Source organism: Onychostruthus taczanowskii, unplaced genomic scaffold (assembly GCF_017590055.1).
Source record: "Onychostruthus taczanowskii isolate IOZ18803 unplaced genomic scaffold, ASM1759005v1 scaffold3, whole genome shotgun sequence".
NCBI classification, from domain to species: domain Eukaryota; kingdom Metazoa; phylum Chordata; class Aves; order Passeriformes; family Passeridae; genus Onychostruthus; species Onychostruthus taczanowskii.
The window spans coordinates 9,381,145-9,402,697 of NW_024500349.1; the positions used below are offsets into that span (position 1 = coordinate 9,381,145).

The 21,553-nt window shown below is 37.7% G+C and overlaps 1 protein-coding gene across 1 annotated transcript in view; it reads left to right on the plus strand.

The window, feature by feature from the left end:
- Window positions 1–665: 665 nt before the first annotated feature.
- MYO3A (myosin IIIA) overlaps window positions 666–21,553 on the plus strand; it is a 104,206-nt gene continuing 83,318 nt past the window's right edge. The window contains exons 1-2 of the mRNA XM_041408655.1: window positions 666–855; window positions 5,576–5,710. Coding sequence (XP_041264589.1) covers window positions 688–855; window positions 5,576–5,710 — 303 coding nt within the window. The 5' untranslated portion in view covers window positions 666–687. The remainder of the gene's footprint in view (window positions 856–5,575; window positions 5,711–21,553) is intronic.

The window sequence follows — 21,553 nt, forward strand, 5'->3', positions numbered from 1 at the left end:
AAAAGGTGTTTCCTTTACAGTATGTAAACCACTTATTAGAGGATGTACATTGGTAAGCATATTTTCCATGACTGAGAGTGCTTGACTGTCAGAAGACTATAGCTTTGTGAAAAGATCTGTCACTTAGATCTGCTTGGCCTTTTGAGATCTATGTCATATTTCAAATCCTAAGAGTTGGCTTGTGAAAGTGGTTGTTTGCTGTAAGAGTTTGAATGAACCTAATGCTACTATTAAGATGTTTTGTGTGGGTTTCTTTCCACTTCTTGCCTGGTTCTTGGTAATGGAGCTAAATCCTTTGGAATTTTATGAATTTGACTGTCATTCCCCTGTCCCTCCAAAGATCTGGGAATTACAATATATATTCATTGAAGTGCATGGGAAACTGGCTTCACTCAAACTTCATTTTGGTTCAAATTATCCTTTGAATTTCCCTTCATGTGATATTGTGTTGACTGCACATACCTTCACTTGATATTGTGCAGTCAACACGATATCAAATGAAGGGAAATTCAAGTGCAGCAGTTCTAATTCATTGTGCTATCTGTGCATGCACACTATATGCAAAAACATTTCTAGTGTTTGAGGCTGGAATGTGTATTTCTCTTCCCATTTCTAGGAAGTGAATTGCTATTAACCATTTGTTGAGTGTACACTGCCATCTCTTTTTCCTAGGAGCCATCATTTGAGATGCTTCCGTTGTCTGGGAAAACAATAATATTTGATAGCTTTCCTGATCCTTCAGATACCTGGGAAATAATTGAGACTATCGGCAAAGGAACTTATGGAAAAGTTTTCAAGGTGTTAAATAAGAAAAATGGCAGCAAAGCAGCAGTCAAAATTTTGGATCCTGTTCATGTAAGTTACTTAAATTACTTGGTTAATTGTGAGTTTTTTTCTCTTAATCTTTGTAGATAATTTGTATTAGAAGTGACAGTGAAATAAACTATTTCAGCCTGCTATGTATCAGGCTAGCTGTCAATGCATTTTTTCTTAACATAAGTGATCTTGGAAGTGGTTGCTTATGGTAAAAGTCAGAAATGTACCTAAACTTTGTTGCTTTTATTTCGTTACCCCTTCTCTCTTGTTTTCGGAAGCAGAGCTGATTTTTTTCCTTTTCACTATTAGGAGTCCTAGCTTATTCTATTTTTACTCTTGTTACCTTTCCTTTTTTAAAGTTTTTGACATACTGGCCAGTAAGGAAGTTATGTTCTTCTAAGTACTTAAGCTGTACCTTCAAGCATCTGAGTACATGCTTGTAGCTGAGTTACATGCTATGAGTGATACTTCAAAAATAAAATAGCATACTTTATTGTTATTGTTCATTCTGTGTTTTCAGAATGTGCCAAAGCAAGTAGGTCTCACAGAGGAATCCATCTTTTCAAATGGAAAATGCAAAGGGATTAGCTCTACACACAAAGCACCAGGCAACTGGAAGGTGAAATTATGAAGTTGTAGAGCACGGTTTTGTTCTCAATAACTGACATTTGTTGGGTGGCAGATTAATGCTCAAAGAATAAGGAAGAACACTAGTCTGGTTTGTATAGGCACACCCCACTGACTTCAGTGGTGCTGCATGTGGCTTGGGACTTTTCTTGAGACCAAAACATGGGAAAGCGGCTGTTCATATTTTGGAGGCCCTTTTAAGTTCATCTTCTGCACTCCCAGTGTAGGTTTGTGAGGTGTGTGCTTCTGTGGCATGGCCTCTGGGCAGAAATGGGTGAGCATGCCATGCTCTGTGGACCCTACCGGTCTGGAGCTGCACAGCCACATGGGGCTCTTCTACCTCTGCACATCACACAGTGTCAGATTATGATCCCATAGACACAAAAGTCTGTGAAATACATTGGTGAAGACGTAATGTTGTCTGTTATCTATGCTGTGTTTCTTGCTGATCTGCTTTTTATTTCAGCATGCTTTCAAAGCCACAAAAGGGTGTTCATCTCGATTCAATGCCACAACCTCTTCCAAAGTAAACATAACTTGCCAAGTGATAAGCATCTTGATGAGTTCGAATGTATTGAAAACTATTTTTGACTCTATTGCTTTCTGTAAACAAGGTTCTTGTGCTTACATTAAATAGGCATGACTTCCTTGTGATTGGTGTTCATCTAAATGCTTGTTTGGCAGGAAATGCTTTTGCTTTCCTGTGCTTCAGAAGTGTTCAGGAGTGATTCTTAAGTGGCAGCTGGCTATGGCAGGAATTCCTGAAGAAATCAGTGAAACTTTCAATATTCTGTACACTTTGGAGGTTGCAGAAAAAAGATTAAAGGATGATGATAGAAAGAAAAAAGAAACAGTAAAGCTGATGCTAGAGGAAAGAGAAATAGATTAAGTAGGAAAGTAAAGGAGATGGAAGAAATAGGATGGATAAAGATACAATATAAGAAATTGAAGATGGGTAAATGTATAACTGATGAAAACAGGTTCCTTATTTTAATGAAAAAATGGCAGTAGTGCAGTCAACATCAGTTTTCCAAGACTTGACTCTTAACCAAATGTTTTTTATTCTAAGAACACTATTCTTCTTTGCCCTCTTCTATTTACAAGGTGTCTGGAGTAGCTGCTGTACCTCCATGTTACTGCTAAAATGACAATCCTATATTGGAAATAAAGGGAAAGCAATAAATGAGTTCTTTTTATTTAAACTGAAAGTATTAATAATGGCTGCAGAGGGAGCCATTGCAATAAAGGAAAAGATACTTTATGTATTTTCTTCTTCACATTTTACAATTCTTTTTCTTTGGAGATTGTTTCAAAATTGTGCCTCTTGAGAGGTAGATGGGAAACAAAGCAGAAGAAACATGGTTTGGTTTAACTGATGTTTTGAAATTAAACTAGGAACCTACATTATCATGGGTGATATAAGACTGAAATAAGCTTTTAATGTTTAATGCTTTAGTGCACAGACTCTTTTTGCTGGATAACAGCTCAGCTTTTTAAAACTGAAACAAGAAAGCAAAGGTGTTGAAATGAGAATTTATGAAGATGGAACTTAGAAGGCTTAGTCTTGTCCTCAGAATTATAAGTAAATACCATTGTACTTTAGAACACTTAGCCAAATTATCCTATATATAGGATGAAAATTTTCAGTCTACCATTTCTAATACAGTTTTTTTATGAAGGTAAATATGCTAAATTCAACAAAATATTTCAAGTTTTTTCCTTCATATAATACCGAGGAATAATTTTCATTTTGGTAGGCACAGAATGAATATTCTATCATTTAATTTCTCCTTATAATTGTAAAAATCTCATAAAATCTGAGTAACCCTCAGGAGACAGAAACCTCTATGAATTCACAGTAGGACAGTGGGCTAATTCTCTTCCAATTTCCCCAAGGCAGTCAAAACTATTGTATGCTTTGTTTTTAATTTTTGGCTTTTGACTGTATTTTTTTTTCTTTCTTTTGTTTTTGTCAGATGTGTTTTCTGTGTTCATCCCTGCTTCTTTCTTTTTCCATTCACCGCTATCTTCAGTACTTTGGTTCTTTCTTCCTTCCTTGTATTTTTTTTTTCTGTATTCTGTGTTGTGCTAGGGAAAATTACCTTAAAATGAGTTTCTCCTTTTTTAGAAAGAGGAAAATTGCTGCTGTTTTTCAGTTGTTCCAATGACAAGACTTCTAAAATCCTTCCTTTGAGAAGACTTATCCTGGTAATCTTAATATGAAAGTTTAATGGCCTGATTCGTGAAGATACTGGTGACAGAGGAAGTTCTTGGAGAACAGTCAAGCTGGTCTCAAGACAAAAGGCTCCTGTGAGGAACTTGAATAGGACAGTGGAAACCTGTATAAGAAACAAATGAGCAAAGTTCTCTTGGGGCAGGTGTGTTGAAGAGAATGAGAAGGAGCATCATTCATTGGGAATACAGAACATCCCCTTTCTCTGCTGTGGTCACTTCTGTTTGGCTTTGCTGAGGCAGGTTTTTGGCACTGAGTAGAACTTTTCACTAATATGAAATCCATTCATAAAGGAGCCTTCTTCTAGAATGGATTTTTCACTTCTTTTTGTGTAGTTGTAAATAGCAAATGGTATTAAAAAATGTTTTAAGCCTGAAATTATTGTGGTCATCTTTTTTTTTTTTTTTTGAGATCTAAACTATGAGGGGAAAATGGCTGCAGATATTTGCCTTTATCTGTTGTCAAGAGGGATTGAATATTTTGTCAGCATGACTCAAATGCAGTGCAATCATCATCCCTCAATGAGCAATTCCAGTGCACAAGTGGGAAAGGTTTACCTGAGTCATCCAATGCCTGCTAAAGCCTACCAATGCCTATGTCCATTTTTGGCCTGAAGGGATTTGCACAGCTCCCAGTGCATCTGTTGGCAAAACTGGTCCTCATATCTCACCTCCCAAAGGATTTCCCTCGCTAAGAAACCCAAGGTCTGTAATGAAAGTGTGACAAAAAACCATGATTATTATAGTTCAGTAGCAGATCCCAGAAAGATCATGGATGTCACCAGCTTCTGTAGAAAATTAGAAGAATTCCCAGATAATTCTAGAAAGTGGGATGGCAAATGAATGAGATGTGGCTGAAGTCATACTTGTTCATGCACAAAGAGAGAGGTAGTCCCAACTGCACCATTTCTAGCTGGGGTTACCATTGAGACTAAAGCACGTACTTTCACAAGGCGTCTGCATACCTACCTGCTTGTGGATTGCTCTGGCTTTGCCTTGACATTACAGAACAGTTAAGGTTGGAAGGGACCAGTGATGGGGTCATATGATCTAACCTCCCTGCTCAAGCAGGGTCTTGCTAGAGCACATGGCACAGGATTATATCCGGAGAGTTCTTGAATCTCTCCAGAGAGGGACACTCCACAACCTCTCTGGGCAACCTGTTCCAGTGTTCTGTCACTCGTGTAATAAAGAATTTTTTCCTCATATTCAGGTGGAACTTCCTGTGCATCAGTTTCTGCCTGTTGCCTCTCATCCTGTTGTTTGGCACCACTGAGAAGTGCCTAAATCCATTTTCTTGACATCCCCGCTTCAGACACTTGTAGAGATTGTTGAGGTTCCTCTCAGTTTTCTCTTCTCAAGGCTGAGCAGGCTCAGTTCCCTCAGCTTTTCCTTATAAGAGAGATTTCCAATTTCTTCATCCTCTTCATAGCTCTCCTCTGGACTCACTCCATTAGCTCCATGTCTTTCTTGTACTGAGGAGCCCAGAACTGGATGCAGCACTCCTGGTATGGCCTCACCAGGGCTGAGTAGAGGGGCGGGATCACCTCCCTCAACCTGTTGGCAATGCTTTTCTTAATACAGCTGAGTATTCCATCAGCCTTCTTGGACCCCCACTGCTCTCTCATGGACAACTTGTTGTTCTCTAGGACCCTTGCTCTTCCTGAGGGCTACTCTGTCATACCCCACATGTTCATTAGTCAAAATTGATAAAGACAAAATAAAATTTTAAAAAATAACTAAACAGAACCATGCTTTGTTGTTCTATAAATTTGTGTTCTATTTGTTTTTTATTTCTTTCTATCATTTGAAACTACATTTGAATTGACAGAAAATACTTTGTGGTTGGCTATCATTATTTGTTTGTTAACTGCTATGTATTTCTTGTTTGTGACACTAGGATATTGATGAAGAAATTGAAGCTGAGTACAACATTTTGAAAGCTCTCTCTGATCATCCCAATGTAGTCAAATTCTACGGCATGTATTATAAGAAAGATGTGAAAAATGGAGACCAGCTTTGGCTAGTTCTTGAGGTAAATAATATAGAAAAAAAGGAGGTTTATTCCAGTTGGTATTCCATTGTTGAGTATAAACTCAATAAATGAGATTCAAGTCATTTGTGTAATGTTTTTTTTAAGAGTAGTTGCATGCAAAGTGATAAATGCTGCTGTTTAGTCTTTTTACTGTTCTGGTTAAACTGTTCGTTGTTCTTATCTTGATATTACACTGATAGTCCTGTGCCTTCCTAATTAGGATATAAATTCTAATAAACACTTAGGATTTGCTACCTAGTATCTTTCTTTGGTGAAAGGCTTGCCATGGGAATCTTCTTGTAGTAGCATTTCTTTAAATACCACTAACATATGACATAGCAGTTAAAGAATACAGTATGGTGATTTTTTCCAAATGAAATTATAGAAATTATTTAACTGAATTCTTTTTTTTTTCTGTGGGAGGTAAATGTACAAATAGATAAGTAAGCTAATAAAAGCAGCTTCTGCCCAAATGCTGTTGACAGCAGCAGGAGAAGAGTACTTAATTTTCCTCAGATTAAGTTCAGAGAAAAATGTGTTTGTCTTTAGTTTTGAGTAATCTGTGAGCAAAGGTTCTTGATCATTACAGTTTCTATAGATTCACAGCCTGTTCTGTAAAAACTTCCTCTTGCATCCAAAGGAAAATGAAGACTATTTCTGACACCAATAGTGTGCTTTTCCTAGGAATCAAGACTTTTGCTGTCATTTGATCAGAGTTTGATAAGGTTAAGATTGAAGAATTGGTTGTATTTTATGATGTGTCAGCTGAGTAAATACAAATCTCCTACCAAATATCTCAATGATACAATGGTATCAAATTCTAGAAACAAGCTATCAGCAATGCATAAGGTCTAAAAAAATAGATTCCAAATTCTTATGTGTTCCATTGGAAGATGTTTTTAAGAATGGTTTGCATTGCAAAACATAACAATTATTAGGTTAGATTGACATCAAAAGGTATCAGGTCTTTGTGAAGTGAGCATCTTGGAAAAAACGGTGTCCATTGTGTCTGCTGGGCATTGGAAACTCCCGTCTGTGAAACTTCTGACCTGTAAAGGATGGATGCCAAACAACCAGGCTCAAACTGGGAAGAAACAGTCAAGTGTTTATATTTGAACTTTTATATTTCACATGGAATTATGTTCTTTATGTGAAAAACATGAGCCTACATGTGGATTATGTTTTATATTTACTCTTTTTAAGCCAAGCTGTACATGTGCAAGTTTGGACTGTGTAGAACAGTCTTTTCTGTCACTGCACATGTAGATCTGTGAATGCAATGGATTTCAGCTGGTAGGTGTAGATATGCATAAGCAGTAAAAAAAAATTCAGTGTTGACTTTGGTGAAGGTTTCCTATTAATAATAGTGTATGTGAAAGAAAACTGTCATGAAACAGATTTCTCTGTTCAAGTGGCATCTTCTTATCAGCTTGTGTGCAGCTTTACAGTTGCAGTTTGCTTTTCGCAACAGCAATTAAGGTGTCCTGCAGTTTATAAGAATGAGTATCTTTTTGTCATCTTCATTTTCTGTTCTTTGATGGCATATATGAGCAAGACGATTTGGAGAGAAAGTTTCTCAAATCCCCCTAGGAATGGGTTGTGATAGGTGGTAAAACTCAACATTTAGTAATGAATTTAGAATCACCACTGCAGGTTACCAAAAATGTTATTCACTGGAGTGTTTGAATACATATATTTTGATGTTTGGGTTTGGGGTTTTTTTTTTCCTAGAAGAAAAAATATTCAGCTTTTTAAGATGTGTCCCATGCAATGTATTTTTAAGAAAACTACCTATGGGAGTGAAAGTGAAACCAGAAAATATCTGTACAGAATGACAGTACTCTTGACTCTCAGCTCAGAAATGCCTTTCTCTCTGTAGGCTGCACTCAGATAAGCTGAGCATCTGCTCCTCCTTGAATGCTGTTCTAATCACATTTATGATACAGAATGTTGCAGGAAGGAGGATTCCTGCTGAGTGCATTAAGCTTTGCCGTGTGTTTCCAGAGACTCAGGCAGGAGGAACTGTCCTACTGAGTCTGTGCTGGAAAGAAATCTCATACTCGGGATGAATCAGCTTAGCAGTTTGATGTCAGCAGACAGCAGCGTGATGACACAGCTGAGGCAGTGTGCTGTAGCCCATTTCTTTCTGCTCTGGATGTTAATTCAGAAGAGAAAACATCTGAGATAGTTGGAAATCATCTGATGGAAGATGGAGCAGAAAAGTATTGTGTCAGGCCCCTACAGGTGGGCATGTAGGTCTGAGACAGGTGGGGAGAGCACATGGCACAGGCCTTGCCTGGTGCAAAGAACAACCTAGGCAAGAAAGAGTGAAGGCTGAAAGGCCATAGCAAGGTAAGTGGTAGGTATTACACAGCTTTTACTTGCTGCTGTAAACCAGAATCATAATGCAACATATTTCTATAGTTCACTTCCTACAGAGATCAAGTAGAACTTTTAAGAAGCATCTCAGTCCATTTTCAAAAGATGCAAAGCTATGCGTTCCCTATTTGAATTTGGTTGAATTTGAGTCACGTAAGTATGCTAGTGTATTTTATTGTCATCAATATATTTGTATAGGAAAGAGAGGAAGTATGCATAATTTATACAGTAAAAAAAAAAAAAAACGCAAAACTTATTTAATGGGCTAAAGCTTATCTTGGTAGGGGAAAAATTTTGGAAGGAATGAGTTTCCACCCAAAAATACAGTTTCGTAATATCAAAGTGTATTGTGGAAACCTCTCACTTCTGGAGAGGTAGAGGGAATTGCCAAGTGTTACAGAAATATATACCTTTCACTCTGCTGAATGTCAAGAAGACTGACAAAATATTCTTTTTAGGTGTTTTTTTTTTTTTTTTTGAAGGGTGTATATGAACATTTCAAGAACATTTGCTGAGTTAGGCCAATTATTCTTGCAGCTCAACTTTCTGTGTACTGTGGTGGCACTAGAAGATGCTATTTAGGAAGAGTTTGTTATTCAATTTTTGCAGTCCATTTCCCTCATGATTTCCAGCAACCATGATTTCTGTATTACAGACTATTACAGACTACATCCCAGACTATACCATTTAGTATCCATTTATGGACACACTAAACCTTATGCTGATACAGGCATGCTCTATAATCTCCCCTTATGAGCATACAAGTTGAATTTTTGCATCACTCTTATATGCTGATTTCTATTTATATAATATTCCATGTAGTAGAATGTAATGCTTTCAACATGGCAAAAATGTTTCAAAATGTAATTATATTTCAGTGTGAAGAAATTTAGACTCCTGTTCATATGAGATGGGGAAATATGTTACAATTTCCAGTGGATTGCAGGCTCTATTTTCTAGCCAGCTCTGTTGTTGAAAAGTACCTGCAGAGGAGTTGATGAAATTTATACAGGTGCACAGTCCAGACTGAGTGAACCTGATTTATCCTTGTTCTCATGTGGAACCTTGTGTTGATCTAGTGTAATCTTCACCAGAGAAATCATGTGGGAGTGTACAGTAGCTTCGGCTTGGAATCTGCTTCTCTGAAGAGGTGATAATTTGTGGAAATCTGGATTTTTTGCAAAGTGGTATACTTTGAGTTTCATTGTCTAAATGTTTTTTCTTGATGTTAATTGAACCTGCTAACCAGACACTGATAACTCAAAAGTATCAGGGAAATATTGTCATGATGGATTATTGTGATTCAGTTGGCAGCTATGTTTGCTGATTTATAATTTGCCTGAAGTGATTCAGATTTTTTACTTACCTTTGATCATTTAAAGTTAAAATTAAGAGGGAAAAAAGTGAAATGTACAAATGTCTAAATGATCTTTTTAAGTCCTTGGGATGCTTTTATTTGTGATGGGGTTTTTTCAGAATGAAGAAAAAAATCTTAAACCTAGTAAGTAGAAGCTCTCAGGAGTTTGAATTAAACTAGAATACAGAAGACTGGTGCATCAGTTCACCTGCCACTCTTTCTGCAAACATGGACAAAGTGAAAACCCATGGTTAACCAGAGTATGGACATTGTAACCATTGTAAATGTAGCACCATATGGAAAAAAGGAATAAAATGCCAGTATATCAAACTGCCAGCCTGCTATACCAGGGTTATGTTGGTCCATTATTATTAGTTTACTTCCAGTAAAGTGCTTGCAACAGGGTAAGAGCTGAGAGAGAACCAGAAAGCAGACTGTTGCTGTGTTATGGGCACACAGTAGCCCACCAGTGCAGCTCCTGCCCAGTTACCAATCACAAGGGCAGTTGCCTTTGGTGAGGTGTTTAAATGAAATGAGAATGTAACAAGCTGAGATCCCTGAGAGAACTCCTTTCTGGTTTTGTGGAGATCCTTTAGAAGAACTACCATTCTTGAGTTTGCCTAGAGATGGAGAGCCCAGCACAATGTGTAGAGTATCAGTTATTCACTCCTTTCCTGTCAGAAAAGTGACTCTTCATAGCAGAGAGCTTTCTTCAAAGGTTTAAGCCAATAGAAAAAATAGCTTTGGAAATGGAGAACTGAATGGATAACAGAAGTCAGTTGTGATCCCAATCAGCAGTAGGCATTTGTCAGCACTGTTGTACAGGAGAGTTATTAAGGAGGATTTGAAGGAGGATGGTGCTATGGTTTTCTGGTTTACCTGCTCCTTCAAAGCAGAATGGAAAACAGATACACAGTAATGGATACCACTGTGAGCTGACCAAGGATAGAAGTAGATCTCTTTTTCCATAAGATATGGTATTAGCACTTGTGTGGGCTTTGACAGGTAAAGCATCCAGCTCATGTTTGATGTGATTGAGAGAGGGCAGCCAGCATGAGGGTTCAGAGGCATAATGGCATGGTTGGAGATGGCTGGTTAGGGATAAGTACTCATTAAAGCCAAGAGAAGAAGGTGTTGCAAGAACTCCTGCACAAAATTAAGAATGCTGTAAAATACGTGTACACTGCTGCATCTGGCCTGGAGTGAGTCTGCAGTGCTGTTGCACTGTTGTATCTGCTCTTTTGGAGAGAGAAATGTAGCAAATCAGATACTTACAGATGTTTGGAAATCTAACTGTGGTCACAAAGAGAGCCTTAGAGTTCATGGAATATTTATAAACTTTCCTCACAGATTCATAAATGAACAGTGACAGCACAATTTGCATCTGTGTCAGAGAAAAATGAGTATAATTAATGCCCAAATTTTGTATGGTTAATAGTCTTGAATCCTTCACTGACCTACTATATGTGAAAGAGCTTCTGTTCATGTTGCCTTTTAAACATTGCAATTCTAATAGATGGGGAAACTCACAGAAGTGCATCCTTCTTATTTAAACAACAATAACAAAAATCCTCTGCTTTGTTATATAATGTCCTATCTATGGAGTATGTTCATGTAAAGAGATAACAGTCTCACCAAGTCCAGTTGCTGAGAGGATGGGAGGGTTTTTTTCCTTGCTTCAGAGTTGAGATGTTAGTGCAATTTTAGGTTGCAATGTGGTTTCTACAAAAAAGGAGCAACAACTGTCCAAAGATCCAGTTATTGGAATTTGTATTAAAAAAAAAAAAAAAGAAGGCTAAAATAGCTAGGTAAATAGATCCATATTTTTTAAAATACCTGTTTGTCTGGATAATCTTCCTAGACCAAGCTTGTGATGCTTTCACCTCATTCCCATATCACAGAGTCCTGTAACATGTATGGAATAGTGACTTGTGAAGGGTCTTGTTGTGTTGGCCATGTGGGGGTGGCAGCACACTCTGCCAGAACCATATCCATCCCCTGCTCCTTCTCCAGGCACCGGCTACCTCTTCAGGGGCTGTTTATGCCCACGCAGGCTGGGCACAAAAAAGCAAAGCTCAGAACAGCATGAGTAGTTCTGCCCTCCTCTCTTGCTGAAATTTCCAGTGCTGTGTAAGAGTCCTGAAGGCCAGCAGTAAAGCATTTTCTCTCCATTAGCTTTATCTTTTTCCTTTCTCAGCTAATGGTGTAGTCACTCTTTATGGCACCTCTCTGTGCATGAAAGAGGAAGAGAGGTGTGGCTGACAGTGTTGTAAAGCACCTAATTCTTGTTCTAGATGTGCAAAGATATTTGGCTAAAAATATTTGCAGCCTCGGGTTCTGCAGCCTGCAGGGAAAGCACAGAGCCTGGGAAGTCACTGATCATGCAAAATTTCAGCAAACAAATTCATACTGTTGGAGGTGTTGGGACTTCAATTGTTGAATTCCATTTGACTGAAGATTTTTTCTGTAAAAAAATCATACAATTATAATGAATCAAGAAGCATTTGGGCAACACTGTCAGACACATGGTGTGAGTCTTGGGTTTGTCCTGTACAGGGCCGGGAGCTGCTCTCAATGATCCTTGTGGGTCCCTTCCAACTCAGAATATTCTATGATTCTATAAGGAATGGGTAGAAGTATAGAAACTGGTGTTGTTTTTATTGCTATGACAGTTTAGCAAGAGTGGGAAAATCCAAATTCAGTCACCTGATACTTTTGGTGAGGCCTCCCTGAGTAATGAGCAGTGGCTGGAGTCAGCCCCACAGGAATTTGTGAGGGTGCCTTGAAGCAAGACCCAGCAGTCTCTCTTTAACTTCTAAAAAGATGAGCCTACCTGAGATGAACTAGAGACATCACTGTATCAGTTACTTCTCTTTTGCATGAAATAGAGAACCCTGTGGTATGGACAATTTAATAATTTATTTAGGATTTTCCTTTGGCATGTTTGCAGTAGGTTTTTTTTAGATATAGGAGTTGCTATATGCAGATGTGTTTCCATCTACGGGAATAAAGGCAAGTTTATGCAGTTCAAAAAAAAAGCTTTGAATGGAAGTTGTGCTGTTTAATGGAATATATAATAAGAGTTATAATAAGAAAACAGATATGCAGCTGTTTCTGGTATGTGATATTTGCTGTAAAACAGTAATGTTTCAGGCAATTAATATAGTGGAAAATAACAAGTCCATTTAGGCTTCATAAACGGCTGAGTGAAGGGCAGGAAGCTGTCATTTGCCTAAATATTATTAGCTATTTTCAAATGTCATATATAGCAGAAAAATTAAACAATTGAAAATTGCTTTTTCATATTTCTTAACACAGGTCATTTTTCAGAAATGTCTTTGGTTATAATTGCTCTATTCAGACCAACACAGAATATTTTGATCCATTACATGCCTGAATTGGGCTTGATTCTCCATTTCTAATATGTCCCTCTTTGCTTCCCAATTATAGCAATTTTTCATTCTTGAATAATATCCTATTTTTTCAAGACCAAAGATGTGTGGCTACAACTATCATTTGATGCTTCAAACTTTTACTAAATACTCATAATTTCTCTGCATAATGAATATTTCAGAATACATTTTAGTTTGCACAGTGTGCATCTTTTAAACTGGTTGTGGCCCACCTTGCTGGAGAATACTCATATGCAAAAAACTGGTTCTCAGTAACCTCTAACAATTTTTGCCACCATTCAGTAAAGTAGAAGCCCAGAAAATAGTTTTACAACCACCACTATTTAATTCAGTAGCATAGGAATAACATGCCTCTCACATTCTAATATTTAACATCACTTTTCTTTCTATGCATTTTATTTTTGAACATAATTTTTACCAAAGATGTAATCAAAAAAAAAGAAAGAAAAAAAAAAAAAGAAAGAAACAAACCACCAAAACCCACATTTGTGTAGTTTTTCATTAGATCCAAGATAACCAGACCTCCTTTACCTGTAATGGGCAATAGCATCATTCATTGAAAGAATGCTTGGACTAAGAGTTGTTTTTTCCTTCTTTGAGCGTTTGCTCTCTGACACCTGATGGTTAGGTGCTTAAATTCAAGTGTGATAGAACAATTTTGCTGCTTTTGCACTCAGTTTACATGCTGGCTCTCTTTATAAAGGAAGTGACTGAAGGCACTCCAGTGGTAGGCAGAGGGGTCTCCTCCTCATTCTTTGTCAGGCAGAGGTGGATGAAAGCTGCTGACTAAAGGAGAAAAGTACTGTAGCATGGAACAAGGAGATGGGAGGTTCAGAAGACAGGTGTCAGTGGTGATGAAAGGTTTCCTGGGCTCCAGAAATAATGCCAGCATTTGTTGCTGCTGACTTCACTGAAATCAAAGCCTGGAAGCAGGGAACTGCCTTACACATAACACAGTGAGCAGGGAGAGATTGGCTTACAAAACACCTTAATTTCAACTCTGTCCAATCTAGTCTTTCCGAGTTAATCATTCCAGTAGTTCATTAAAATAAGAAAAAAAAAGGAGAAGAAAAATATGGCTTTTCAGTTTAGCCTTATAAAATTACTTTTATAAAGTCCTTCAGAATGTGCTTGCTTAGTAGTGTCCCGTGACAGTGTCCTCTAGCTCCTTTCGTGTCCCACACACTTCCATGAGGAGACAAATTGCCTTAGGGAAGAGTGGGTTTCAGCTTCACTCCTTTTGTAAAGCGTCCTTTAGACAAGCCCCATTGTTTGGATCTGTGCTTCCCCAGCCATGATTTCAAACTCAGTTTATAGTGCAGTAATTTAAATTACAATGAATTAGACTAAATTACTGTCTTCGTGTAAAAACACACGCATTAAATGGATTATGAGTAGTGTGGACATGGCAGTACTTGGAACTACTGTCTGAACCCTGAATAATATAGAAATTATGCTACAGAAAAGGAAGGTGCTTTGAACTGTTTCTTAACTGATGAAGAGTGAACAGAAGTAATGCATCTCTGAGCAGGAAATAAAAGCTGTGAAGTGCCTGATGTTACCACAGGCTGTCCCCTTTGCTTAGGGGGTTCTGTGTGTTTTCTAGAGCCTTAGCTAAGGTTGGCAGCAGTCAGTAGAAATACTTCTGTCATTATGGATCCCAAAGTTAGTCTCTGTTTTTTCTCCCTAGCCAAGGGAATGTTTTTGCCCTCTAAATGTTATTTTTAGCACTGCTCCTTGTGTATGATAAAATGATGAATTGTACTAGGTTTACTTTATCAAAATCTTTCTTGGTAAGCTGCCTCTTGTATTTGCTCAGAAAGTCCTGGCTTTTTACTGACCAATGCCTCTCAGTTTTATAGTTAGGTTAGCTCTTCTTTTGCAAAATGACCCTTCCATTTATTTGATTATTAAAAAACTACAGCTGTGCTGTGGTGTTGCCAGGCCATGAAGCTATAGTTGAAGTTTGTTCAGAATTTCTGTTGTAAATATATTTCACTCCCAGTTGCTTTACAGAAAATTGCTTGGAATAAACTTGGTACCACTTCAGCTGTATAATCTTTTGAGAAGATGTGGTGTAGGTGGTACATTGATTTCTTCATTAGCAACTTGATGGGGATGTAAATATAACATAAAGATTATAAAATATGGGATGGTGTAATGTAAAGTTTGCATTGGGATGAGCTAGAAGGGAAATTGAGCAGGGCTCTGTCCATTAAACCTTTGTAACAGCACTATCACCTTCTTGCTTTTTTCACAATATTACAAATGTTTTAGAACAGAAAAATCCTTTTTTTGGGGATTAGGGTGTTGTTTGTTTTTTTTTTTTCTTGTTTATGTAAAGCCTGCTTGTCTTCATTCAATTATGTTCAGTTTGAAAGAAGAAATTTAGGCAATAATTGCATAGTTGAGGCTTTTCCATTTTGGCCATGATGTGAAGATATCTATGATCTGACTAAGAAATATGAGTTTGTGAAGGCCAGCATTGCATAAGATGAAACAGGCAAACTTTTCCTCTGGCTGGCTGTCTTGTCAGTGCATGTGCATGGCAAAGAAAATGAGAAGTTAAAAACCAAACTGAAAGGAAAGAAATCAGAATCAACAAATAAACACCCGTGAGGCTGTGACTAACACAGCCCTGGAGGTGCTAGATGATATAAGATAGCAAAATCATAAATACCCCATGGTTTTTGATCACTGGAGCAAAGTAATTCAGGAAAGATGCCTGTTTCAGTGCTACATTTTGTTCATGCTAAATTGAAAGCAATCAACTTTGTCTAAAAGCATAGAGAAACCATTGCTGTGGTGTCTTTTTGTTATGGGTTGTCTTGTCCAGTTGTTAGGAAAAATAGGAGCTACAGTGCACATCTTTCTTCCATTTGAGATGAAATCAAAACTGTGCTTCACAGACAGGAGCTGTGTACTGAGCCATTCAGCCCATTGAAGAAACTGATTTTGTTTCCTGTAAGTTTTCACAAGAACCTTCACGTATGGGTGGTAGGTGTTAAATGCTGTCAGTGGAATGTGCTCTTTGGCAGTAATAATTATGAAAATGTGTCTCACTGTAGGCAGAGAGTAAGAATTACTGGTCACAGCTGAACTGAGAGATGGGCAGCCCATGGAGTTCCTGTTTGGAGAGAGAAGGCAAAGAAAGTGACTGGAAATGGCTGTATGAGGTAGATTCTGTTCTGTTCTAATAGAGAAGATCTCTTTTGAAAAGAGATGGAAGGAAATCTGAGTGGAAAAGGCCCAAGAATAGTTGCTTTCACTCACCTAGGAAAGGAAAGGATGGTAAAAATGGGAGCAGGGCAAAGATAATGAGCTTAGAGTGTGCTTTAGCTGGCTTCAGGATCTGGTGGGTATCTGTATTTATGAGAAGTAATGTAAAAACACAGGAAAATACCAGGGTAGCTGGCATTTCTTTAAACACATTAAAAACACGATAAGAAATTAGCTGATACAGAGAAGAATAGAAGCACAGTAAGAGACTAGTAAGAATGCAATTTCGGAATGACTTCCAATAGAAGAAAAAAAATGCTAACTAAAGCATTTAAAGACAAGTTCAGAGGGTCTAATGTGGAGAGTGGTAAAGAAAATGTTGCTAAAGAAATGAGATATAGGAATACTTAATATATGTCTTTACAAAGTGAGGAAAAATCATGTCTTAGGGAAATACAGACCAATCTTCTTAACTTTGATACACACAATGGTTCCAGAAAAAATTAATTGAAACCACTGTAGAACATGCAGAACCCAGTAACATAACTGGTCAATTTGGACTGGACCAGAACAAATTATATTCTTTTAACACAATAATGTGTCTTTTATGAGGATTTTATGTGGTCTACCAGAACAAATTATATTAGTACAATGTATTCTTTTAACACAATAATGTGTCTTTTGTGAGGATTTTATGTGGTCCCATGTGACATGCTTGTGAGGAAAATGTGGAAATACATAACTTTCACAAAAACAATAAAACAAATTACCTCTTTTTCATGGAAAGGGATTTAGTTCACTTTTAGGCTGGGAGAATTCAAGTGGGCATCTGCTTTTGGTCTGTTTCTGTTCAGTAATAACTTGAACGATGAAAAAAAGTCCACATAAAATATTGAAGTAGATACCTAGTTTAATTACAGACACATTGGGGAATAGCATCAGATTCACAGTGTGAATAGTAGAGAATTTTTTTTTGAATCACAGAAGAGAGATTCATGCAAAATACTGTAATCCATAGGAAGAAGAAATGGGACATACCTAACCAGGCTGTGATTCTGCAGAAAGGGATTCTCTATAAAGTGGAGAATCTGTGGAAATTATGTTCTGCTCAGCTTTTCTCAGCGATGACAAGACTTCCAAGGAATTCTGTATGCAGTTTGGGCAAAATATGAGACAAACATCAGTGGCAAATGGAAGGTAGTCCAAGTTGAGAAAATGTGGAGAATTTCAAAAGGTTTAACAACAACTAACATTGTACAGCCTAAAAAAGAGAAAAAAATTGTGTATCCTGGCAGTAGTCTGACAGACATGGAAATAGAAAATAATGATAATTTATTATCAGATACTGCTGAAAGGAAGGGCAAAATTAATGCAGTTTTGTTGGAAGCAAAAAGGATTCAGGTTGGATAGCAGGAAAAATGTTCTATCAGGCTAGAGAAACACAGAAACAGGCTACCTAGAAAGACTGGAATCTTCCTCAATGGGAGATTTTTAGGAGCAAATTCAACACATATCTGCCATATCTGAAAGTACCAGGTCTCTACACAGTGCATATGAGGTGGACTAAGTGATTTCTTGAGATCCCTTTTACTCCTCTGCTTCTGAAATTTTATGACTGCAAATCAGCAACAACTAAGAATCTTCTGTTCTTAGAGCAGTCAGTCTTGTAAGAAAGGTGCAGTCAGCTCAGAGACTGGCAGTGCTGCTTAGGAGAGCAGGTCAGATTATTGATCTATCTAAGAACAGTGGAAAAAAATAGAGATTAATGCCTGTGATGTTTTGGCATTCCTGTGTGTGATAACATTAAAGCAAGGCTGGACTTTTTTCATAATTGTAATTCATTCATGACATAAATTATGCATGCATGATGTGCTGCCCAGTCATTTATGTCTGAGCAGCCTGTAAAGATAGGGAAGGAAGTAATTGTAGTTATCCCATTGTTTGCATCCAATCTACTGAAGTAAGATGAAAGCACCTTGACAACTACAGGATGCAAGCAAACAGTACCTGACAGCTTAGTACAGGTGCATAAATCAGGAGCAGTTGGATGATTAAAGGCTCTAATGGCCCTAGCAAAAGTGCAACTGATGATTTTCTTAAAAGGGGAGCTGATACTGAATCTTCAAGGGGCATCAGAATCGAGAGGAGCTGAAGAGGAGAAATGTGTAACTGGGTCAGGTGAAGAGTGACTAAGACCTAAAAAGAGCATCTACATGACTGTGATGTGATGGCAATTTTAAGTGATATTTCATGGGCTTAGGATCATACTTTTCTATTTTTTTTTTTTCTGAAGATAGCTTAGCATACTAATAGCTCAATTACAGTGGCACATGGTTGTGGCAGATGGGTGGGTGGAGAGCTGCATGTCATCCCAGTATGAGTCTTTGCCTTTTTGAGTGCCAGAAAATCATAAGGGAGGAGCTCTTTTGTACCACTGTAGAAGATTCCTAAGCACCTCTTTTGGTACAGCTATGCATGGCCATCAGAGCTACAGCTCTTTAAGGCAGATTTTTATATGAATCAAGCTTTCCATTAAACTTTTCTTTCCATTGGTTTAAGTATGCAAGATTTCCTTCATTCTTTCCCACTCTTTCTACTGTCTGAAAATCCAGACTAGGAATTGAACATTATAAAATTCATATATTCTGAACCATATAAAAGTACAGCATGGAGGTTGGAAGTTATTGGAAGCATCCCCTTGCTCAAAGGCTATTAACTGAAATGTTACAGGTTTGTCTTTTCAAGTTAAGTTTGAATATCTCCAGGGATGGACGTAACACAGACTCACTGTGTAAATCTCTCCCACTGAGTGGGAAAATTTTTCATTTATGTCCAGTAGGAATCTCTTGTCTTGCAGTGGGGTGTTTTTGCTGCTCATCCTTTGCTGTGTGACAGTAGGAAGATTCTGTCTCTGTCTTCTCCACTCCATTTTAGGTAGCCTCAAGGCTCAGTTTACCCTCCTTTTAGTTGCTTGTTTTTGCACATAATATTTGCATTCTGTCAATGCAGGCACTAAAAAAAACTGCTGGTAAGGAAAATACCTCTAAATCAAGGGGACAATAGAATAAGTGACTAATATTAATTTGATGGAAATTGCCCATGTGCAAAGTTCTGAAATTTCTAAGTTACTTCTCTGTGGGACAATCACGAATATCTTCCCTTCCTGTGTCTCACAGGCTGGACATTCCAAGAGTTTGTCCCTTTAAGCTGAATATATTCAAAGCTAAATGGGGGCTTTCAGCTGATATAAACCACAATAAATGTTTCTGTGTATGCAAGAGAATGTGTGTGAATGTGTGAGGGTTTCTAGTGTGAGGCAGAAAAATAGAGTTATGATCCTCTCCTCCCAGAAGAGGTCATGTCTCATGACAGGTGAAAGGTCATTGGATTTGGAGAGTTGCTTTGACCTTTAGGATAGGGAGCAGCCCTACCCTGGGGCAGAGCTCAGACACGTAGCTCCTGCTGTATGCTGTTCCAAGTTCTCTGTGCATTTGTTGTTCTTTGCTTAGTCCCCATCAAGTTGTTCTGAGGAGGTTTTACCAAATGCTGTAGAGCAAATGTCACAGGCTGATCAGCTATTTGGTCACGTAAGTTCGCAATGTTTGAAATAAAGTAATAGCTACCAGCACCTCCCTTCTCTAGATGCTTCACTGAAAACTGGAAAGATCTTTTAAAAAAATTATCTCTGTTGCCTTCATGATTTCTTGTCATCCAAGCATTTCAGTTGACTTAACTTGAACTGAGCAGCTTTGCTAAGAGGCTTAACAGTGTTTTTACTGTGGACAGCATGCTACTAAGAAGCAGCAGATATCGTAATTATAAGCTGCAATATTTAACAACACCCCAGGAAACTTTCTGTCTAGCAGTACTGCTAAATAACGTTTATCCCATAATCTCTCATTAAAGGATTGTATAAATCAAGGTTATGTGATTTTTTAAATAATTTAGGGTTTTTTACTCCTAAGTTTCTATGGACTAGACCTTGATCAACATCCCCAAGGATAATTTATTTCCTTTCTACTTAAATTCCCAAGCAAGCGTGGTGCATCACCATATTGGGCAGGAGTACTGTAACTTTCTGTAGCTTCTTGTTTTGAGATAGAAGAGAAGAGCCGGACTCGTTAGAAGAGGGGCTTTTTGAGGTGTGTATGATTCCTCTGGATTGAGTACACATGCAGCTTGATAACCTGAGTCAGGAGAAAGAATCATCATTTCAGGTTTAGTTATGTGCAGGATTAGGGACATGTGGCAGCTTCACCTCCAAAAAATGCACAGTAGAGACAGGGAATTAGGGCAGATATACAAGATTTTACCCATGATGATAAAAATAGAACAAAGTTAATACTAACCTGTGTCATCATTGTCGTCATCGTTCCTCCTCCCACCCACACAGCGTAGAGCACACACAGCCAGTGTCTGCCATAATCTCCTTTTCTAATTGTGGCGGTATTCCAATAATCCCTTTTCCTCCTTATATCTGCTTGCATTCTAATACCCAGCCTTTTCCCAGCTCTTCCTCCTATGCTGGCAGTCTCAGAAAAATATTTATTGTCTGATGTAAGTGAAAGTACAGCTCTTTGGCATAGAAGGAACAAAAGAAAAGTTGTCCTGTGTGTGTTCAAGAACCTGTGTCTATAACATCATCAGCTGATAAGTAGGTGTAAGCAGCCACCCTGGCTTGGGAGTTGGTGGAGGGTTTCCATGGTGGTAGGGCTGACTTCTGGGTTCTTTATTTCAAGACCTGTTTAGCTGGCCTTTTACATAGTCAGGTTCAGTTTTTGCTTGGTCTAAAATAATCACAGTTTTAGTATCTTATATTACCTGATATTTTAAGTAAGTTTTATCTTTCAATGCAGATATTTATCTCATAATGAGGATTTATATCTTATGAGAGTAGTAGGAAAATTAGTTACAGCAACATGTTGAAGGGAAAATTAACATAGCTGACCCAGGCAAATAAGGCCAGTATTGGCTTTACTGCCTAAGCATTAAAGAGGGTGATTTCTGATGTGTAGTTTTTCCCTTCTTCTGCCTACCAAAAGAATATATTCCTTTCTGCATTGCTTTTCTTTACATCGAAGGGGTATACAACTCTGTAAAGAAAAAAGATCTATCTGTAAGAAGCAAAATATAATATGAGATAATGAAGAAAAATAATTTGAACAATATCATACGTGTAAAGTATTTCACAATTGGTTTGTTATTTGTCAGACAGTTTCAGTGCTCTGGATTTAAGAGCTTTAAATTAACCAGAATTGTTATAATCCTTTTGATTTGATTAAGTATTTCGGTGATGTGCCAAAGTTAAAATGATAGAAACCCCGAAAATAAAATGTCATTGTGAAAAAATAACTAGAAAAAGTCAGTGTAGAAGGCAGACCAGCATGCTAATGACAATAAATGAAATCCTGCTTGGGAATCTTATCCTTATCCAGCAAAGCATTTAATCCCATCATTTAAGCATATGAGTTCTTC